A 22,136-nucleotide genomic window follows, 5' to 3' on the forward strand; every position below is an offset into this window, starting at 1 on the left:
ATCGCAGTGAGATACCATTCTCTTTCTCTCAGTGTGGGAAGGGATTCACTCACAGCCTACCCACAGACAGGCCAGTGAGTTCACAGTGGGGAGAGGCCATTCACCTGCTCTGTGTGAGGGAGGGGAACTACTCAGTCATCCAGCCTGAAGATACATCAGCAAGTTCACACTACAGTGAGATGCTCCCCCTGTTCTGCAAGCGAGAAGCCATTCATTCTGTCATTGATGCTGACGATACTGTACATGGGGTCCTGGTGAGAGCGGACATGGAACACTGTGTGCAGGTCTGGTCTCCCTCCCGGAGTCAGCCTCTGGGATGCAGGGAATGAAGAGAAGGTTTCCCACATTGACTGATGGGGTGGGGGTGGCTGTGTCCACGGAGATATTACACAGGCTGGGACTGTCTCAAAAGTAGAGAAATAAGAGGTGGTCTGACTGAGACAGTCTCACACGAATTTCCCCACCCAGACTGCAGTGAATTTTTGCAATTTTCTCCACAAGCTTTCTAAGTTCAAAAGGCAAATTTAGGGCCACAGCGGTGACGGAAAGACTGCGGGAAAGTGGCGCTGAATGAAGGGCAGAGAAGGCACAAGGGGCCGAATGGCCACACCGATCATGTTTATTTCCTAAAGCACAAGTTTACCTGTGCAGTCTTTCCCTTTGGGCTTCAGCCTGTCGGATTGCACAGAGACGCGGTGAGAGTTCCGGAGATCCATCGGCAGCCACTGCGGGGCATCTCCCGTCTCCCAGCAACAGGGGACGGGTCTGGGAGGCAGCTTCGGACAACCGGCTCCGATCCACGGCGGGGAAAGACCAGGCACCCTCCGTGTTGCTGAAACATCTCTCGGAATCTCACCCAGTCTCCTCACCTCTGCCACCTGAAGGAATTAAGACCCCGGCCGGTGTTGCAGACTTTCCCCGAAGTGCCGCTCCCGATCTCCGACTTCTCACCGGGTCCAGTCGTTTCCGCTTCCATTCTGAGTGCTCGGCGTCCCGCCCACTGACACGCTCCGCCAATGAGAGCATGTTTGTTCCAGCGCTGTTCTCTGATTGGCTGTGGGTTTGTCTGAGGTCGGGCTGCTACTGGGAGCTGGAGATGTCAGTCACAGTTTTGTTCTCAGAATCAAAGCAAGTTCCCCGAGGCTCAAAGTTCAAAGTAAATTTTATTATCGGAGTACAAATAAATCACCGCATACAGCACCGAGATTCATTTTCCTGCGCACATACTAAAAATAATTCTGTAGAGTAGTAACTATAACAGCGTCATGACAGATCAGCCAGAGTGCTGAAGGTAACAAACTGTGGAAATGCAAATATGGAGAAACAGGATAAATAACAAGAGCATGAAATAACCGCAGCGGCTGCTGATGGATCTCAGGAGCTCTCACCGCTCCCCTGTGCAATCCGACAGGCTGAAGGCCAAGGGAGAACAAGGCGCAAAGGTCAACTCGTGATTTGGAAAATAAGCAGCAGGCGCTGACGTGGCCATTCGGCCCCTCACTCTGATTCTGTTATTCACTCAGAATCACTATTTTCCTGCCGAGCCCCCAAATATGACCTCGGGTTTTGAGTCTGTGGCGCTTGGCTACACACTCCAGCCGGAGGAATCATCATTCCTGGCCCAGCCCTGCGAGACTGTGTCTGTCTCTTATTTCTCTCATTCGGAGACAGGCCCAGTGTGAGCATTCGTTGTGGGAGCATCTCAGTGCACCACTGCATCTGTCTCCTCACTGCACAATATCCTCCACATCCCCAATCGCATGGTATGAACTAATTTAATAATCGTTTTAAATATTTACTGAACAATCGTGTCACCCCCCAGCCTGACTCTCTTTATACCTGGAGAAAAGTAAAAACGAGCTGCTGGTGTTACACAGCTCGTCAGGCAGCGTCTGTGGAGGGAAATAGAAAATTCACATTTCGGGTTGAGACAGTCCAGATGAAGGATCTCGACCCGGAAAGTTGATTGTACATTTCTCTCCGCAGTTGCTGCCGGACCCACTCAGTTCTTCCAGCCTCATGTTTCTTACTCGAGATTCCAGCATCTGCAGTCTCTTTTCAGAACACCATCCAGCCCAAGATCTTAAGGCACAAACTAACGGAGATGGGAGTAGACTCTCACATGGTGGATTGGATAGTGGACTACTTGACAGATAGACCTCAGTATGTGCGGTTGGGAGACTGTAGGTCTGACACGGTGGTCAGCAGCACAGGAGCGCCGCAGGGAACCGTACTCTCTCCGGTCCTGTTCACCCTGTACACATCAGACTTCCAATATAACTCGGAGTCCTGCCATGTGCAGAAGTTCGCTGATGACACGGCCATAGTGGGGTGTGTCAGGAATGGACAGGAGGAAGAGTATAGGAAACTGATACAGGACTTTGTGATATGGTACAACTCAAACTACCAGCGTCTCAATATCACCAAGACCAAGGAGATGGTGGTGGACTTTAGGAGATCTAGGCCTCATATGGAGCCAGTGATCATTAATGGAGAATGTGTGGAGCAGGTTAAGACCTACAAGTATCTGGGAGTACAGTTAGACGAGAAGCTAGACTGGACTGCCAACACAGCTGCCTTGTGCAGGAAGGCACAGAGTCGACTGTACTTCCTTAGAAGGTTGGCGTCATTCAATGTCTGCAGTGAGATGCTGAAGATGTTCTATAGGTCAGTTGTTGAGAGCGCCCTCTTCTTTGTGGTGGCGTGTTGGGGAGGAAGCATTAAGAAGAGGGACGCCTCACGTCTTAATAAGCTGGTAAGGAAGGCGGGCTCTGTCGTGGGCAAAGTACTGGGGTGTTTAACATCAGTAGCTGAGCGAAGGGCGCTGAGTAGGCTACGGTCAATTATGGAAAACCCTGAACATCCTCTACATAGCACCATCCAGAGACAGAGAAGCAGTTTCAGCGACAGGTTACTATCGATGCAATGCTCCTCAGACAGGATGCAGAGGTCAATACTCCCCAATGCCATTAGGCTTTACAATTCAACTGCCAGGACTTAAGAACTTTTTTTTTAATGCTATTATTAATGCTTTTTGAGTTAGTGATTTAGATGCATATCATATTATTACTGAGTTAAGTATTGTATGTAATTAGTTTTTGCTACAACAAGTGTATGGGACATTGGAAAAAAGGTTGAATTTCCCCATGGGGATGAATAAAGTATCTATCTATCTATCTATCTTTCAGTCCGGCCTCAGACTGAACCAGGCTCTTCTCTCCATCTTCATTTCTGTTCTGCTTCTTCTTTAGCCCATCACGCTGATCGGGACACAGGCGGCCACCAGCAGCTCTCTGGGGGTTGATCGGCCCTGTGGCCTCTGCTTTCACCACACGACTTCAATCGTCTTCCAGGGGAAGGTCCTTCTGATCCCAGGAATGAGGCCTGTGGAGATTCAGTTGACGTTTCTGTCACACTGGGTTTTTACACGATGGGTTTGCTAGCCACATCCCCAACACTCCTCCTTTCATTGCCGGGCTTAGGCAGTCCATGGCGGTTTTCATTCTGTTCTGACCTGCTTAATCTGTTTCTGATCCCTCATTGATATAGATACCACAATTCCTTCCCACAGACAGCAACATGATGTTCATTCCCTGAGACTGCAGCGCGCGTAGTGGACAATCTCGGTACTGCAGGGGATCAGCAGCTCGCCGAAAGTGAAAGCATTCTGAATCAGGAAGTGCCGGGAGTTAACATGGCTTCGAAAGGACAGGTCGAGAGTTGGACCGAGGAGGTAATTTGTCCCGTCTGCCTGGATTTCTTCACCGATCCGGTTATACAGGACTGTGGACACAGCTTCTGTCGCTCTTGTATCACACGGTGTTGGGAAAGGGAGCAGAGAAACTCCTGCCCGGAATGTAGAGCGGTGTTTGCTGACCGCACCCTCAGGGTGAATCGGGCCTTAGCAAATCTGGCAGAAAAAGCTCGAAACCTAAACCTGAATCCGAAAGGGAAGGAAAGTAAACGTCATTGCGAGGAACATGAGGAAGAACTGAAGCTGTTTTGTGAAACGGACAAGACACTGATCTGTCTGATCTGTAGAGACGCGCAGGAACACAGAGAGCACCGTTTCAAGCCGATTAAAGAAGCTGTTAAAATCTACACGGTAAAACTAACATTAATTTAACACTTAACACATTTCCTTTCTCCTACATACCATCACACGATCCTCCATAACCAGCACATCATTCTTTGCAACTTCCGTCATCTCCGTTGGGATTCTAGCATCTCTCCATCCCACAGCCCACCTCCGCACCCCGCAACTCACCGCTCTCGATATGGATCGCGCTTTACGTCCTGTATCGCCCTGATCCACCCGCTCCTCCCCACTGATCTCCCTCCTGACACTGATACCTGAAAACGGGACAAGTGCTACACCTGACTCCTAACCTCCACCCTCATCACCATTCAGGGCTGCAAACAGCCCAGTTCCTCACGTTTCTTCCATGGTCGATTGTCCTCTTGAATTAGATTCCTTCTTCTCCAAACCTTTACCTCTTCCACCTGTCCCCTCCCAGCTTCATCACCCTCCCCCACGTTCCCCCTCACGTTGTCTCACCTGTCAGCTGGTTCTCATCCCCAACCTTTTTATTCTGGCTTCAGTCCCATTCCTTCCCAGTCCTAATGAAGGGTCTCATCCCAAAACACCGACTGTTTATTTCCCCTGAATAAATGCTTCCTGACTCACTGAGTTCCTCCGGCATTTTGTGTGATAATCGGGTTTGATCACCTGTTTCTTTTGATGTATCTTTGTTTCTATTTCCTTCACTCTCTGACTTCCAGGATCAGCTAAAATCTTCCTTAGACTCTCTCACGAAAAAGAAATCAGACTTCCTGGAAAAGGAGCAGAAACAGAAAGAGAAGATTTCCGGAGTTCGGGTGAGGCTTCCTGAGCGGAATTTCTGATATTACTGTCGAGTTTTGCTCCATTTAATGCAGAATAGCCGAGTATCGCAGCTCCAGTGACCTGGGTTCGATCCTGACTTCTGCTGCTGTCTGTGTGGAGTTTGCATGCTCTCCCTGTGAACAGACACATCTCAAGAACATAAATGTTTAATGACAATTAACCCTGTGAATGTGGGGGAGGGTGTATGTGAATCAGGTGGGAGTTAATGGGTCAATGAGGCAGAATACGTTTGAGGAAAACGTGAGGGAATGGGGTTGACGTGAATGTCTCAGAAGTAGTAAGGACACCAGTGGGCTGAATGGTCACCTTAATGTCATCAGGAAATACAACACAGCAATGCAGTAAACTAATCTTCACCTTTCATTTGACAGAAACAGTCACACAGCCTTCAATCCCACATCACATCCCAGTTTGCTGAACTGCGCCAGATTATCACTGAGAAAGAGCAGAGCTTACTCAGGGATCTCAGGGAAGAAGAGAAGAGGATTCTCAATCCAATGGAGAAAAATCTTCTTCAGTTTCAAGAGAATATAAAGATTATTCAGGAGGAAATCCCTAAGTTAAAGGAACAGATGGATCAGAAAGACGGTGTGATATTTCTCAAGGTGAGGGATTATATTTCAATTTATTTCTGTATAATTGAACTAAATGAACAGTGGTATATTTGAAATAAACACAGCACAGCAGCCAATTCTAACAAATCAATTGCCGCTGCTGGCGACCTCACACAGAGTGTTCACCTTGCATGACGAACCTCCAATCACTCCGCTAATGACATTCTAAAATGTCGGAGACATATATCTGATCCTTTATCAGCAACATACAATATTTAAGCGATGAAATTTCAGCATAATTAATCATAAATTAAACTGCAATGAATCGGTTAACAAAAGATATGTTATCTGCCAGTCCCAGGCTCAAAACAGCCCAGAACAAAGTACGAATATGTAACTTATTCCCTTCGCTTTCACCAGGTCCCCACTCACGTGACTGTTTATCGTAATAAGCACATAACACAGAATACAATGCGGACAGAAAACAGACGTATTGCTCCTACACACAGCATTTACAAATAGCAGTAAACTGTTTCTCACCAGACAATTGATGCAACTATTCAGAGTTGTTGTTGTCCTAAAACTGGATTTCCACAACTTCTGTACATCCCAGGACAGAATGCAATCTTTTCTGAAATGATTTACTCTGATCATAACACAGAGCTACTGATTGTTCCCTTAATTACTGCATTAAATATCCTTTAAAACTCACATTAACTCCCATTTCCAGTCACAGGCTGTGAGTGTGTCTGGTGCGGTGGGTGTGAGGGTCTGTCTGTCAATCAGTGAGAACAAAGAATGTGACCCACACATCAGACTTATCCTCCATATCCGGTTTTTATCAGATTACAGAAACTTTTACTGCTCTACTTTTTCGGATAAGTTTTACATGGGATTGTGTCCCATTCTCCGTCATGAGCAGGCCATTCGGTACATCTTCTATCAATTTCCCCTCTGCACAAGCCTCCTGACACCTACTCACCGCACCCAGCAACAGTGCCTCAAAGTCCCTGGTCCCTCACGTGTTTATCCAGCCTCCCCATTACATTCAATTCTGATGTTCCATTTCAACCACTCCTGTGGCACTGAGTTCCACATTCTCATCACTAAATTTCTTGTGGGATTTATTAAGAACCTGGCATTTTATCTTTGAGTGTAAGTCTCCCTATAAATAGAAACAAAGAAAACCTACAGCACAATACAGTCTCTTTGGCCCACAATGCTGTGCCGAACATCTACTCACTTTAGAAATTACCTCGAGTTACCCATAGCTCTCTATTTTTCCAAGCTCCATGTACCTGTGTGGGAGTCTCGTGAGAGACCCTATCGCATCCGCCTCCACCTTCGTTGCCGGCAGCTCATTCCACCCATTCCAAAACACTTACCCGACATCTCCGTACTACTTCCAAGCACCTGTGTCCTCTCGTGTTCGCCATAAATCGAGGTACATTTTCCAACAGCACACAATCAAATCCATCACTAAACTTAAATTGTTCCATTTTATCATTCTGACATCTTATCCAGATGGTAATGCTCAGCCTGTCCTGTCTTTCCTGTAAATTCATCCTTTTAGTAATTGTCTAACTTTCAGAAACTTTCCCTGTAATTTACCCCATGGTTCTGTATTGCTGGTGTGTGTTTGTGACTGTGGGAGTGGGAATTTTCAACACCTTGTAATGATTTGGATGAAATTCAGGACGTGGACATTAAGTCCAAGTCTAATCAGATTTGTGCTTTTATTTATTTCAGGAGGAAGCTCATCGGAACAGGAGGTAGGACATGCTCTTTACTGAAACCCTGTATGGTTTTGTAAAATACTTCAAAATTTCAGTTTATCACCAGCAGTTTAATATTTACAGAATCAGTGACGATGTCCAGGAATTGTCAGTGACAGATGAGGCCCTACCGGTTGAAAAATTCGATCGCTTCTATTTGTTGAACACAGTGCTGAGAGAAACACTTGATGCCATTAACCGAGGTAAAACTTACAAAGATTCATTTTTACTTATTCATGAAACACAATTAATTTATAAGCTGAAGCAAAGATTGGCTGTGATAATGGACTGAAGGGGAACTGAAGTTTATTCCACATCAACCCCACCGACTGGGAGGCATCACTGTCACATGGTCAGCTGGAGATGTCAGACCCCTGAACACACCAGCACAGGGTCACAATACAACCAATACACAGGACTGGCAGATGAACCACTGTGTCCTGATCCCAGACACACTGCACTAACACACCAGGACATGAGTTTGAATCTACCACAGGAGCTGGGAATTTAATACTGACTTGATGATATTGTAGGGAATAAAAGCGAGTATCAGTGTGGTGACAGGGATTGTCCTCTGTGCCCTGTGAGTGCAGACTCTGACTGACACAGGTCTTCCCCCTTCTGGAACCACAACTCTCACTGTTGTTAGAGGCAGAAGAGGGGAGCAGTAGGGACAGGGGACTCAATTGTCAGGAGACAGACAGGAGAATGTATGGACGGGAATTGGACACCCGAATGTGCCAAGGTCAGGGATGTCTCCGATCGTGTCTGCAGCATTTTAGAGAGGGAGGGAAAACAGCCAGATAACTTGTTGCATTTTGGGACCAATTACATTGGAAGTAAAAACAAAGAGGTCCTGAAAAGAATCTGGCTAGCTTGGTAGAAAGCTCAGAAGCAGTACCCCCAGGGTTGTAATTTCTGGATTGCTGCCTGTGCCACGTGCTGGTGAGGGTAGAAACAGGATAATTTGACAGATAAACATGGCTGAGAAGGTGGTGCTGGGGACAGGGATTCAGGTTCTTGGATCATCGGGATCTGTTCTGGTGGAGGAATGACCTGCTCAAAAGTGATGGGTTGCACCTCGACCCGAGGGAGAACAATATTCTCACAGAGAGGTTTGATAGAGCTGTTGGGGAGGGTTTCAACTAATTTGGTGGGGTGCGGGGTTGGAACTGGAGTGAAGGGATAGGACTGATGGTAAAAATGCAAAGATAGCGTGCAGTCAGACTGTCAGATATGGCGGACAGATGAGAGGAGAAAATTGCAGCCAGCAAGGTGAGTATCAGTGCATTAGGGATGCAGAATTAAAAAGGGTAGCAGATACAGTACACAAAGTGTTATATCTCAATGCATGGAGTATGAGAAATAAGGTGGATGATCTTGTTGCAATATTACCGATTGTCAGGTATCACGGAATCGTGGCTGAAGGATGGTTGTAGTTGGGAGCCTCCTGGGTGCCAGGGTCAGGGATGCCTCGAATCGTGTCCGCAGCATTTTAGAGAGGGGGGGGAAAAGAGCCAGATATCTTGGTAAATTTGTGACAATGACATTGGAAGTAAAAGCAAAGAGGTCCTGAAAATAGAATTTGGAGAGCTTGGTAGAAAGCTCAGAAGCAGTACCCCCAGGGTTGTAATTTCTGGATTGCTGCCTGTGCCACGTGCTGGTGAGGGTAGAAACAGGACAATTTGACAGATAAACATGGCTGAGAAGATGGTGCTGGGGACAGGGCTTCAGGTTCGTGGATCATTGGGATCTGTTCTGGTGGAGGAATGCCCTGCTCAAAAGGGATGGGTCGCACCTGGACCCGAGGGAGAACAATATTCTCACAGAGAGGTTTGATAGAGCTGTTGGGGAGGATCTGAACTAATTTGGTGGGGGTGGGGGGCTGTAAGCGGAGTGAAGGGATAGAACTGATTGTAAAAATGAAAAGATAGCGTGCAGTCACACTGTCAGATAGGGCAGACAGATGAGAAGAGAAAATTGCAGCCAGCAGGGTGAGTATCAGTGCATTAGAGATGCAGAATTAAAAAGGGTAGCAGATACAGTACAGAAAGTGTTATATCTCAATGCATGGAGTATGAGAAATAAGGTGGATGATCTTGTTGCACTATTACCGATTGTCAGGTATGATGTTGTGGCCATCACGGAATCGTGGCTGAAGGATGGTTGTAGTTGGGAGCTGAATGTTCAAGGTTACACAATGTATCGGAGGAAGGAAGGAAGGCTGATGGGGTGGTGTGGCTCTGCTGGTAAATCAGCAGCTAGATGTGATATAGGATTGGAAGATGTTGAATCGTGTGGGTTGAGGTAACGAACTGCAAAAGTAAAAATGACACTGACACCAGTCATATACAGGCCTCCCAACAGTCAGTGGGTTGAGGCCCACAGATTACAACTGGAAATAGAAAAGGCTGATGAAAAGGACAATGTTATGATAATCATGGGAGATTTCAACATGCAGGGCAATTGGGAAAATCAGGTTGGTAAAGGATCTCAAGAGAGTGAGTTTGTTGAATGCAATGTGATGGCTTTCTACAGCAGTTTGTCGTTGAGCCTACTCGAGGAACAGCTCTACTGGATTGGGTGTTATGTATTGAACCAGAGGTGAGTAGTTAAAAGAAACCTTAGGAAGCAGTGCTCACAACATGACTGAGTTCAACTTGAAATTTGGTACGGAGAAAGTAAAGTCTGACATTGTAGTATTTCAGAGGAGTGAAAGAAATTACATTGGTCTGAGAGAGGAGTTGGCCAAAGTAAATTGGAAGGAGATGCTGGCAGGGATGAGAGAAGAGCAGAAATGGTGTCAGTTTCTGGGAGAATGTGAGAGGTGAAGGATAGGTGTATTCCAAAAATAAATAAATACTCAAATGGCAAAATAGTAAAACCGTGGCTGATAAGGGAAGACAAGTTATAGTAAAGGCAAATGAGAGGGTATACAACTAAACAAAAATTAGTAGGAAGACAGAGGATTGGGAAGCTTGTAAATATCTACAGAGAGGAACTGAAAGGATGATTGGATGGGAAAAATAAACAAGAAATTGATTTAAATTGATTTTATTACTTACATCTTCATATACATGAGGATTAAAATCTTTACGTTACGTCTCCATCTAAATATGCAATGCACAATTTATAGTAATTTATGATGAATTATATGTATAACATGCTGGTCAATATAACATAGAAATACAGTTGTGTCAGCACGAGTTAAGCAGTCTGATGGCCTGGTTGAAGAAGCTGTCCCGGAGCCTGTTGCTCCTGGCTTTTATGCTGTGGTACCATATCCCGGATGGTAGCAACTAGTACAGTTTGTGGTTCGGGTGACTCTGGTCTCCAATGATCCTTCAGGCTTACACACCTGTCTTTGTAAAACAAGTTAGCAAACAATACCAAATTGTTTTTCAAGTATTGTAAAAAAATAAAACAGAGATGAGAGTGGATATAGGACCGCTGGAAAATGAGGCCGGATATATAATAACGCGGGATAAAGAGATGGCAGATAAACCAAATATTTTGCACCAGTCTTCACCGTGGAAGACACTAGCACTGTGCCCGGTGTTGAAGGGTGCGAGGGAAGAGAAGTGAGTGCAGTTACTGTTACAAGGGAGAAGGTGCTCAAAAAGCTGAAAGACCTAAAGGTACATAAGTCACCCGGACCAGATGAACTGCACCCTAGTGTCCTGAAAGAGGTTTTGACATTGTGGAGGCATTTGAAATGATCTCCCAAAAATTATTGGACCCTGGCATGGTGCCAGAGGGCTGGAAAATTACTCTTTAAGTAAGAGGGAAGGTAACACAAAGGAAATTACAGACCAGTTAGCCTCACCTCTGTGGTTGGGAAGAAATTGGAATCAGTTGTTAAGTATGAGGTTATAGAATACTTGGTGACACTAGACAAGACAGGGCAAGTCAGCATGGCTTCATTAAGGGAATATCCTGCTTGACAAACCTGTTGGATTCTTTGAGGAGATTACAAGCAGGATAGATAAAGGGGATGCAGTGGATGTTGTATATTTGGAATCTCAGAAGGCCTTTGACAAGGTGCCACACATGAAGGTGGTAACCAGGTTAAGAGGCCATTGTATTACCGAAAAGTTACAGGCATGGTTAGGACATTGGCTGATTGGTAGGAAACAGCGAATGAGAGTAAAGGGATTCTTTTCTGGTTGGCTGCCAGTGACTTGTGCTCCACAGGGGTCAGTGTTAGGACACCTTCATTTTAGGCTGTATATCAAGATTTAGCAGATGAAATAGACCATAAGATATAGGAGCAGAAGTAGGTCATTCAGCCCATCGAGTCTGCTCCACCATTCAGTCATGGGCAGATCCAATTCTTCCAGTCATCCCCACTCCCCTGCTTTCACCCTATACCCTTTGATGCCCTGGCTAATCAAGACCCTATCCTCTCTGACTTAAATATGACTTGGCCTTAACAGCCACCTGTGGCAACAAATTCCACAGATTTTCCACACACTGACTAAAGTAATTTCTCCGCATCTCAGTTCTAAAAGGAAGTCCTTCAATCCTGAAGTCATACCCTGTTGTCCTGGAGTAGATGGCTTTGTTTCCAAGTTTGCATATGATACAAAGATTGGTGGAGGGGCCGGTAGTGTTGAGGAAACAGTTAGGCTGGACAAGGACTTGAATGAGGAGAATGGGAAAGAAAGTGGCAAATGATATACAATGTTGGAAAATGCATTGTCATGCACTTTGGTCGTAGAAATAATGTGCGGATTTTTTTTTCAAATGGGGAGAAAACCCAAAATGCTGAGATGAAAATGGACTTAGCAGTCATTCTGCAGAACACCCTATAGGTTAACTTGCAGGTAGAGTCAATGGTGAGGAAGGCAAATCCAACGTTAGTATTCAATTCAAGGGGTTTAGATAGCATTCAATCCAAGAGCAGGGATGTGATGCTGAGGCTTGATAAGGCACTGGTGAGGCCTCACCTTGAGTATTGTGAACAGTTTTCTAAGAAAAGATGTGTTGGCATTGCAGAAGGTTCATTTCATAAGGATGTATCCGGGAATGAAAGGGTTATCATACGAGGAACGTTTGATAGTTTTGTGTCTGTACTCGATAGAATTTAGAAAGATGAGGGGGGATCTCATTGAAACATTTTGAATGTTGAAAGTCCTAGACAAAGTAGATGTGGAAAGGATGTTTCCCATGGTGGTGGAGTTTAGGACAACAGGGCACAGCCTCAAATTAGAGGGGCATCTATTTAAAGCACATGTGAACAATTTTGAGCCAGCAGCTGGTGAATTTGTGGAACTTATTGTGTGCATTTAAGGCAGAGCTTGATAGGTTCTAGATTGGACACAGCATCAAAGGTTACGGGGAGAAGGGAGTGGGGCTGAGGAGGGAACAAAAGGATCAGCCATGATTGAATGGCGGAGCAGACTCGATGGGCAAATGGCCTAATTCTGCTCCTATGTCTTATGGTGATCAGACCACTACATCAAAGCATTGTGAGAATGAGCTCGGACACACCAACAAGCATTGACATGGGTCAAGATTTCATCTCGGGAGAAGCACACACAGCATAACCGGCCTGGCAAAGCTCCCTCACACACATACACAGGAAGGACTGGTAGATTGTAGTCAGAGCCTCAGCAATGTACGTTGTCATTTCCCTCAGTAACCTGGAAACCAGTCTCTTCAGAGACAGTCATTTATTCATTTAAACAACTCAATCACATGTGACACATTGTCAACACACACCAGACATGTGATGACACACTGTAACATACAAATTCTTCAATATGCACACTCTCCTTCAATGTGTATACACACCAGACGAATATTTACCACAATCAACACACACACACACACACACACACACACACACACACACACACACACACACACACACACACACACACACACACACACACACACACACACACACACACACAGACAATATACTATCAGAGAGTGACACACGGCCACAGAAACAGGCACAAATTCCCATTTAGGATTGAAATCTGCCGTCCTTACCCAGTCTGTCTGTTCTGTGGCACTGAGCTGCCCTCTGACGTGACGTCACATCAACACTTCACAGACAGACTCCGGGGTGAGATTCCTCAGGAGGATGATCTGGGAGGGTTTGATGGATGTTGAACTCACGGCCCACTTCATCAATCTGCAAGACTAAGATGTCTTCTTGAGCATGGCCCATTTTTAGATAGATAGATAGATAGATACTTTATTCATCCCCATGGGGAAATTCAACATTTTTTTCCAATGTCCCATACACTTATTGTAGCAAAACTAATTACAACCAATACTTAACTCAGTCAAAATATGATATGCATCTAAATCACTCTCTCAAAAAGTATTAATAATAGCTTTTAAAAAGTTCTTGTGTGTGTTTAACCTTTAACTATTTCCCTTCTGTGCACCTGCCCAAATTTATTTTAAAATATTTTATTTTTACCTGTTTCTACAGTGTCTGAGGTCAAATTCCATTTACCAACCTCCCTCTCCATGAGAATATTACCCGATAGACCACTCAGAAAAATTTCCCATCTCACTTTCAATCTGAGGCCTCTGGATCTGTACTCCCATTTCTTGGAAAAACAAACGTTATTTAAGCTCCTTATGAATTATTTACCTCGATAACGGGTCACACCTGAACATCCTACAGTACAGCTGAATAGCCTGCCATGTGCAGAAGTTCGCTGATGACACGGTCATAGTGGGGTGTGTCAGGAATGGACAGGAGGAAGAGTATAGGAAACTGATACAGGACTTTGTGATATGGTGCAACTCAAACTACCTGCGTCTCAATATCACCAAGACCAAGGAGACGGTGGTGGACTTTAGGAGATCTAGGCCTCATATGGAGCCTGTGATCATTAATGGAGAATGTGTGGAGCAGGTTAAGACCTACAAATATCTGGGAGTACAGTTAGATGAGAAGCTAGACTGGTCTGCCAACACAGATGCCTTGTGCAGGAAGGCACAGAGTCGACTGTACTTCCTTAGAAGGTTGGCGTCATTCAATGTTTGTAGTGAGATGCTGAAGATGTTCTATAGGTCAGTTGTGGAGAGCGCCCTCTTCTTTGTGGTGGCGTGTTGGGGAGTCAGCATTAAGAAGAGGGACGCCTCACGTCTTAATAAGCTGGTAAGGACGGCGGGCTCTGTCGTGGGCAAAGTACTGGAGAGTATAACATCGGTAGCAGAGCGAAGGGCGCTGAGTAGGCTACGGTCAATTATGGAAAACCCTGAACATCCTCTACATACCACCATCCAGAGACAGAGAAGCAGTTTCAGTGACAGGTTACTATCGATGCAATGCTCCTCAGACAGGATGAAGAGGTCAATACTCCCCAATGCCATTCGGCTTTACAATTCAACTGCCAGGAGTAAGATATGTTAAAGTGCCGGGGTTAGGACTCAATGTATTTAAGTAAACTACTTAAGAACTTTTTAAAAGCTATTATTAATGCTTCTTGAGAGGGTGATTTTAGATGCATATCATATTTTTACTAAGTTAAGTATTGTATGTAATTAGTTTTGCTACAATAAGTGTATGAGACATTGGAAAAAATGTTGAATTTCCCCATGGGGATGAATAAAGTATCTATCTATCTATCTATCTTATCCACTCTCTGCTTTTAACCCAAGCCCCCAGGCCTGGTAACATCCTCCTGAAGCCTCCTGTCCAGTGTAATGACATCCTCCCCATATTTGGGAACCGGAAATGCAGACAACGCTCCAAGTGTGGTCTATCATCGACATCAAAGGCCTTGCTGAATTTCATGTGGACAGTGTGGAACAGGCTGATGAATACAGGACTGAAGGTGTTTTTTTAGATTGGGACAAGAAGGGCGGCGTGGGAGCTAAATTCTGAAGGAAGGCAGATTTTTTTAAAAAAAACTTTGCGTACAAGAACGGCGAGACTGCGCAGGACGGTGCGGAGAGTTTAAAAAGATGACCACCCTATACAGCGGGCAGCGGAGTGGGTGGCAGCAGAGTGTAGGGCTTTGGCTCAACGGGCTTAGGCGGTAACGGGAAGAGAGAGCGAGGCACCGACTCTTTTTCTCCCCTTGGCAAATCGGCCTGGACGGACGGGGGAAAAGCAGGGCACATTAGCCAATGGTTTAAAAAGTTTGTGTGTTTGGTGAAGTAAGTGGGTGAGTAGACCTATCTTTCTTTGTTTCATTCCTGTAGAATTAGGTAGCATGTCTGCAGGGTTAGTGCTTTGTTCAGGGTGTCAGATGTGGGAATCCTGGGAGACCTCCTGCCTCCCTGATAGCCACATCTGCACCAGGTGAACCGAGATTCAGCTCCTCGGAGACCGTGTTAGGGATCTGGAGCTGCAGCTTGATGACCTACTGCTTATTAGAGAAAATGAAGAGGTGATAGACAGGAGCTACAGAGAGGTAGTCATCCCGAGGCTACAGGGGTCAGAAAACTGCGTGACTGTCAGGAGAGGGAAGGGAAATGCCCGGATAGTGGAGAGCACCCCTGTGGCTGCCCCCCTCAGCAACAAGTATATCGTTTTGGATGCTGTTGAGGGGGATGACCTGACAGGGGACGGCCACGGTGACCAGGTCTCTGGCACTGAGCCTGGCGCTGTTGTGCAGGAGGGAAGGAGGGGAAGAGGAATGCGGTAGTCATAGGGGATTCCATAGTCAGGGGAACAGACAGGAGATTCTGTGAGCCTGGTAGAGATACCCGCATGGTGTGTTGCCTCCCAGGTGCCAGGGTACGGGATGTCTCGGATCAGGTCCAGAATATTCTGAAGGGAGAGGGCGAGCAGCCAGCTGTCTTGGTACATGTTGGTACCAATGACATAGAGAGGAAAAGGGAGGAGGTCCTGAAGAGAGATTTCCGGGAGTTAGGAATGAAGCTGAGAAGCAGGACCTCCAGGGTAGTAATCTCAGGATTGCTACCTGTGCCACGTGCTAGCGAGGGCAAGAATAGTAGGATCAGGCTGATGAATGCGTGGCTGACAGACTGGTGCAGGGGGCAGGGCTTCAGATTCTTGGATCATTGGGATCTCTTTAGGGGGAAGTATTACCTGTTCAAAAAGGACGGGTTACACCTGAACCATAGCGGGAATGTTTAATAGAGCTGTTAGGGAGGGTTTAAACTCATTTGGCAGGGGGATGGGAAACCGGAATGATAGAGTGGAGGAGGAGGAAAACGGAAATAAATCTAAGATAGTGAGCAGTAAAGATGTCAGGAAGGACAGGCAGGTGATGGAGCAAATTTGCAGTCAATGGGATGAGTTGCAGTGCAATCAAAACAAAAAGTACCAAATACTGGACTTAAGGTGTTATACTTAAATACACACAGCATAAGGAATAAGGTGGATGATCTTGTCGTACAGCTACAGATTGGCAGGTATAATTTTGTGGCCATCACTGAGACGTGGCTAAAGGATGCATGTCTGCAAGAGCTGAACGTCCCAGGATACACGGTGTATCGGAAGGATAGGCAGGTAGGCAGAGGGGGGTGGCGTGGCTTTATTGGTAAGAAATGATATTAAATCATTGGAAAGAGGTGACATAGTATCGGAAGAATCTTTCTGGGTTGAGCTGAGAAATAGCAGGGGTAAAAGGACCCTGATGGCAGTTATCTACAGGCCTCCTAACAGCTGCAGTGAGGTGGACTACAAATTACAACAGGAAATAGAAAAGGTTTGCTAGAAGGGCAGTGTTATGATAATTGTGGGGGATTTTAATATGCGAGTGGATTGTGAAAATCAGGTCGACACTGGATCTCAAGAGAGAGAATTTGTAGAATGTCTACGAGATGGCTTTTCAGAACAGCTTGTTGAGCCCACTAGGGGATCAGAGGTACTGGATTGGATATTGTGTAATGACCCAGAGGTGATTAGAGAGATTGAGGTGAAGGAGCTGTTAGGAGGCAGTGATCGTAACATGATTGAGTTCACTGTGAAATTTGAGAAAGAAAAGCCGAAATCCGATGTGTCGGTATTGCAGTGGAGTAAAGGAAATTAAAGTGGCATGAGAGAGGAACTGGCCAAATTTGACTGGAAAGGGACATTAGCGGGAGGATGGCAGAGCAGCAGTGGCTGGAGTTTATGCGAGAAGTGAGGAATGTGCAAGACAGATATATTCCAAAAAAGAAGAAATTTTCGAATGGAAAAAGGATGCGACCGTGGCTGACAAGAGAAGTCAAAGCCAAAGTAAAAGCAAAGCAGAGGGCATTCAAGGAAACAAAAATTAGTGGGAAGACAGAGGATTGGGAAGTTTTTAAAAGCTTACAAAAGGAAACTAAGAAGGCCATTAAGAGGGAAAAGATGAACTATGAAAGAAAGCTAGCAAATAATATCAAAGAAGATACTAAAAGCATTTTCAAGTATATAAAGAGTAAAAAATGGGTGAGAGTGGATATAGGACCGATAGAAAATGATGCTGGAGAAATTGTAATGGGAGATAAGGAGATGGCTGAGGAACTGAACGAGTATTTGCATCAGTCCTCACTGAGGAAGATATCAGCAGTATACGGGACACTCAAGGGTGTCAGGGAAGAGAAGTGTGCGCAGTCACAATTACGACAGAGAAAGTACTCAGGATGCTGAATAGTCTCAGGGTAGATAAATCTCCAGGACCAGATGGAATGCACCCTTGTGTTTTGAAGGAAGTAGCTGTGGAGATCGCGGAGGCATTAGCAATGATCTTTCAAAAGTCAATAGATTCTGGCATGGTTCTGGATTAGTGGAAGATTGTAAATGCCACTCTGGTATTAAAGAAAGGGGCAAGGAAGCAAAAAGTAAATTATAGACCTGTTAGCTTGAGAAATGGTTGGGAAGTTGCTGGAGTCAATTGTCAAGGATGAGGTTACCGAGTACCTGGAGGCATATGACAAGATAGGACAAACTCAGCATGGTTTCCTTGAAGGAAAATCCTGCCTGACAAACCCATTGAAATTTTTTGAGGAGATTACAAGTAGGCTAGACAAGGGAGATGCAGTGGATGTTGTGTATTTAGATTTTCAGAAGGCCTTTGACAAGGTGCCTCACATGAGGTCGCTAAACAAGATAAGAGCCCATGGAATTACGGGAAAGTTACATATGTGGATAGAGCGTTGGTTGATTGACAGGAAACAGAGAGTGGGAATAAAGGGATTCCATTCTGGTTGGCTGCCAGTTACCAGTGGTGTTCCACAGGGGTCCATGTTGGGGCCGCTTCTTTTTACGTTGTGTATCAATGATTTGGATTATGGAATAGATGGCTTTGTGGCTAAGTTTGCTGATGATACAAAGATAGGTGGAGGGGACGGTAGTGCTGAGGAAACAGAGAGTTTGCAGAGAGACTTGGATAGATTATGAGAATGGTCAAAGAAGTGGCAAAAGAAATACAATGTTGAAAAGTGTATGGTCATGCATGTTGGTAGAAGAAATAAACGGGCAGACTATTATTTAAATGGAGAGAAAACTCAAAGTTCTGAGATGCAATGGGACTTGGGAGTGCTCGTGCAGGATACCCTTAAGGTTATCCTCCAGGTTGAGTCGGTGGTGAAGAAGGCGAATGCAATGTTGGCATGCATTTCTAGATGAATAGAGTAGAGGAGCAGGGATGTGATGTTGATGCTCGATAAGGCACTGGTAAGACTTCACTTGGAATACTGTGTGAAGTTTTGGGCTCCTTATTTAAGAAAGGATGTTCTGACATTGGAGAGGGTTCAGAGAAGATTCACTAGAATGATTCCTGGAATGAGAGGGTTAAGATATGTGGAACATTTGACCACTCTTGGACTGTACTCCTTGGACTTTAAAGAATGAGGGGGAACCTCACAGAAACATGTCGAATGTTAAAAGGCATGGACAGAGTGGATGTGGCAAAGTTGTTTCCCATGGTGGGGGAGTCTAGTACGAGAGAGCATTACTTAAGGATTGAAGGTCGCCCATTCAGAATGGAGATGCGAAGAAATTTTTTTAGCCAGAGGGTGGTGAATCTCTGAATTTGTTGCAGCAGTGGAAGCCAAGTCATTGGGTGTATTTAAGACAGAGATTGATAGGTATGTGAGTAGCCAGGGCATCAAAGGTCATGGTGAGAAGGTGGGGGAGTGGGACTAAATGGGAGAATGGATCAGCTCATGATAAAATGGCGGAGCAGATTCGATGGGCCGAATGGCCGGCTTCTGCTGCTTTGTCTTATGGTCTTATTTGAATGCACCAGTATACGGAATAAGGATCTTGTAGCACAGGTAGAGTTTGACAGGTACAAACTTAGGCAGGTACAACTTTGGTCGAAGGAATAAAGGCAGAGACAATTCTGTAAACAGGGCGAAATTCAAAAATCAGAGGTGCAAAGGGACATGGGTGTCCTTGTGCAGGATTCCCTGAAGGTTAACTTGCAGTTTGTGTCAGTGGTAAGATTGGCAAACTCAATGTTTGCTTTCATTTCGAGAGGATTAGAATACAAGAGCAAGGATGTAATTCTGAGGTTTTATAAGGCATTGGTCAGACCACACTTGGAGTATTGTGAGCAGTTCTGGGTCCCTTCTATCGGAAAACATGTACTGGCATTGGAGGGGGTCCAGAAGATTCACAAGAATGATTCCAGGAATGAAAGAGTTAACAAATGAGGAGTGTTTGATGGTTCTGGGCCTGTACTCATGGGAGTTTAGAAGAATGGCTGATTTATTATCCACCTCAACCCTATTCTCCCACCTCCTCCCCATAATTTTTGAGACTCTGACTAATCAAGAAGTTTACTTATTAACTTCTGCTTTAAAAATCAAACAGGAGAAAATCTGCAGATGCTGGTAATCCAAGCTACACCGGTCCTGATGAAGGGTCTCGCCAGATCTCTCTGACACCTGTCTGGAGAGAGTTGATGTTGGGAGGATGTGGGTGGGTCGAGAACGGTAAGCACAGCCTCCGACTATAGGGATGTCCATTTAGGACAGAGATGAGGAGGAATTCCTTTATCCACAGGCAACTGTGGAGGCCAAATAATTGCGTATATTTAAAGCAGAGTAACACACACAAATTGTTTGGGGAACAGCAGGCCGGGAAGTTTCTATGGAAAAGAGTAAACAGTCCACGGTTCAGACTGAAACACTTCATCAGGACCTGTGTTGCTTAAGGGTTCCTGCAAATTCATCCCCTGTCCTAATGAGGGGCTGCTGGGGATGGGGTTGTGTGAAAGGGGACAAAGTCATCCTCATCTGCCATCTTTGCCCCCTCTAGCTTCTCATTACCTCTACACACACAGTTCACCCACGGGGTTTCCACCTCTCCCCCCTCCTGGTTCAATCTGCCATTCATCTCTCCCCTACTGGTTCCCATTATCACCTCCTTTACTGTCTCAAACCATCACACTGCCCCACTTCACACTCACAAATTAATGTGAACATTGAATGAAGGGCCTGTTCCTGTGCTGTACTGCTCTATGCCGTCCGAGTCTCCCCCCGATCCCCGGGGCCGGGCTGCCCGAGTCTCCCCCCGATCCCCGGGGCCGCGCCGTCCGAGTCTCCCCCCGATCCCCGGGGCCGCGCTGCCCGAGTCTCCCCCCGATCCCCGGGGCCGCGCTGCCCGAGTCTCCCCCCCCCGATCCCCGGGGCCGTGCTGCCCGAGTCTCCCCCCGATCCCCGGGGACTCTCTAATTCTCTGCTTCTCCTCCTAGTCTCTGTCACCCTGGATGTGGAAACCGCGAATCCGTGTCTCGAGGTGTCTGAGGATCGGAAGAGTGTGAGATGTACCGGGACCGGGACCCGGAGGGATCTCCCTGACACCGGGAAGAGATTCACATACTGGGAATGTGTGCTGGGATCGGAGGGATTCACATCGGGGAGACATTACTGGGAGGTGGAGGTGACGGGGAATCGGGTCTGGTGGCTGGGAGTCGCCGCAGAGTCTGTGGAGAGGAAGGGATTGTTGTTCAGTGTGAGACCGGAGACCGGATTCTGGGTCATCGGGCGGGATGATGACGTGTTACATCGGGATTATGACGTGTTCGTTGGTCTCCTCTCCCCCGAGTTCCGTCTCCCTGCCGGTCCCATCCCCGGGAGGGTGGGAGTTTATCTCAGTTACGAGTCCGGGACAGTTTCATTTTACAACGCGGAGACCAAGTCCCATCTCCACACCTTCACTGGGAATAAATTCACGGGGAAACTTTATCCTGTCTTCCGGACTGTGGATGTGAACCAGTGGCTGAGAATCTGCTCCGGTTCCGCTCCGGGTCTGTAAACGGGTCGGGTCCCGGGACCGGCGTCAGGAGTAAAGTCCCTGTAAATATAAATGTGCGGAGGGTGCAGCTAAATACGTGGCTAAGGAGATGGTGCAGGAGGGAGGGCTTCATGTTTCTGAGCAATTGGGCTTTGTTCCCGGGAAGGTAGGGCCTGTTCCGACGGGACGGTTTGCCCCTGAACTGGAGGGGAACTAACATCCTTGCGGGTAGATTTGCTAGTGCTGCTCGGGGGGGAGGGGGAGTGGGTAAAAAAGATTTGCAGAAGGAGGGGAACCAGAGTGTTAGAGCAGATAGTGAGGTGGAGGAGGATAAAGGTCATGCGAGGACTGCATATATAGACAGAAATCAAAGGTTTGCACATTAGGTTGTAAATTAATTTTCAGAGCTTTAGAAATTGTAGTAAAAAAAGATTTCTAAAAAAGATTTTAATGAAGAACATGACCAGAACATATGTGAAAAAGTGGCTACTTCAGTTTTACACCTATCGCAATAATTGTCTATGTTAGGAAATATTTTGGATAGTCTCTCCTTTGTTAAATAGTAAGTGAACAATTTTAAATTGAATTAAACCGCGATTGGCACATATCAAAGAAGAATTGACCATCTTCATTAACAAAGGTCATATTAAGTTCTCTCTCCCAATCTTGTTTAATTTTTAGTGATTAAGGGGATCTGTTTTTCTTTTTGCAGATTTATTTATTTTTATTTTCATTTATTTTGTGAT

General features: G+C 45.8%; 1 protein-coding gene across 1 annotated transcript; it reads left to right on the top strand.

Annotated features, from left to right (window-relative positions):
- The first annotated feature begins 5,428 nt into the window (after positions 1-5,428).
- Positions 5,429-21,976, top strand: LOC140722134 (E3 ubiquitin-protein ligase TRIM39-like). The gene is made up of 4 exons (XM_073036931.1): positions 5,429-5,511; positions 7,210-7,232; positions 7,320-7,438; positions 20,849-21,976. The coding sequence occupies exons 1-4, from the start codon at positions 5,479-5,481 to the stop codon at positions 21,409-21,411; spliced, it is 738 nt and encodes a 245-aa protein (XP_072893032.1). The 5' UTR covers positions 5,429-5,478; the 3' UTR covers positions 21,412-21,976.
- Positions 21,977-22,136: the final 160 nt, after the last annotated feature.

Source organism: Hemitrygon akajei, unplaced genomic scaffold (assembly GCF_048418815.1).
Source record: "Hemitrygon akajei unplaced genomic scaffold, sHemAka1.3 Scf000070, whole genome shotgun sequence".
In the NCBI taxonomy this organism is placed as follows: domain Eukaryota; kingdom Metazoa; phylum Chordata; class Chondrichthyes; order Myliobatiformes; family Dasyatidae; genus Hemitrygon; species Hemitrygon akajei.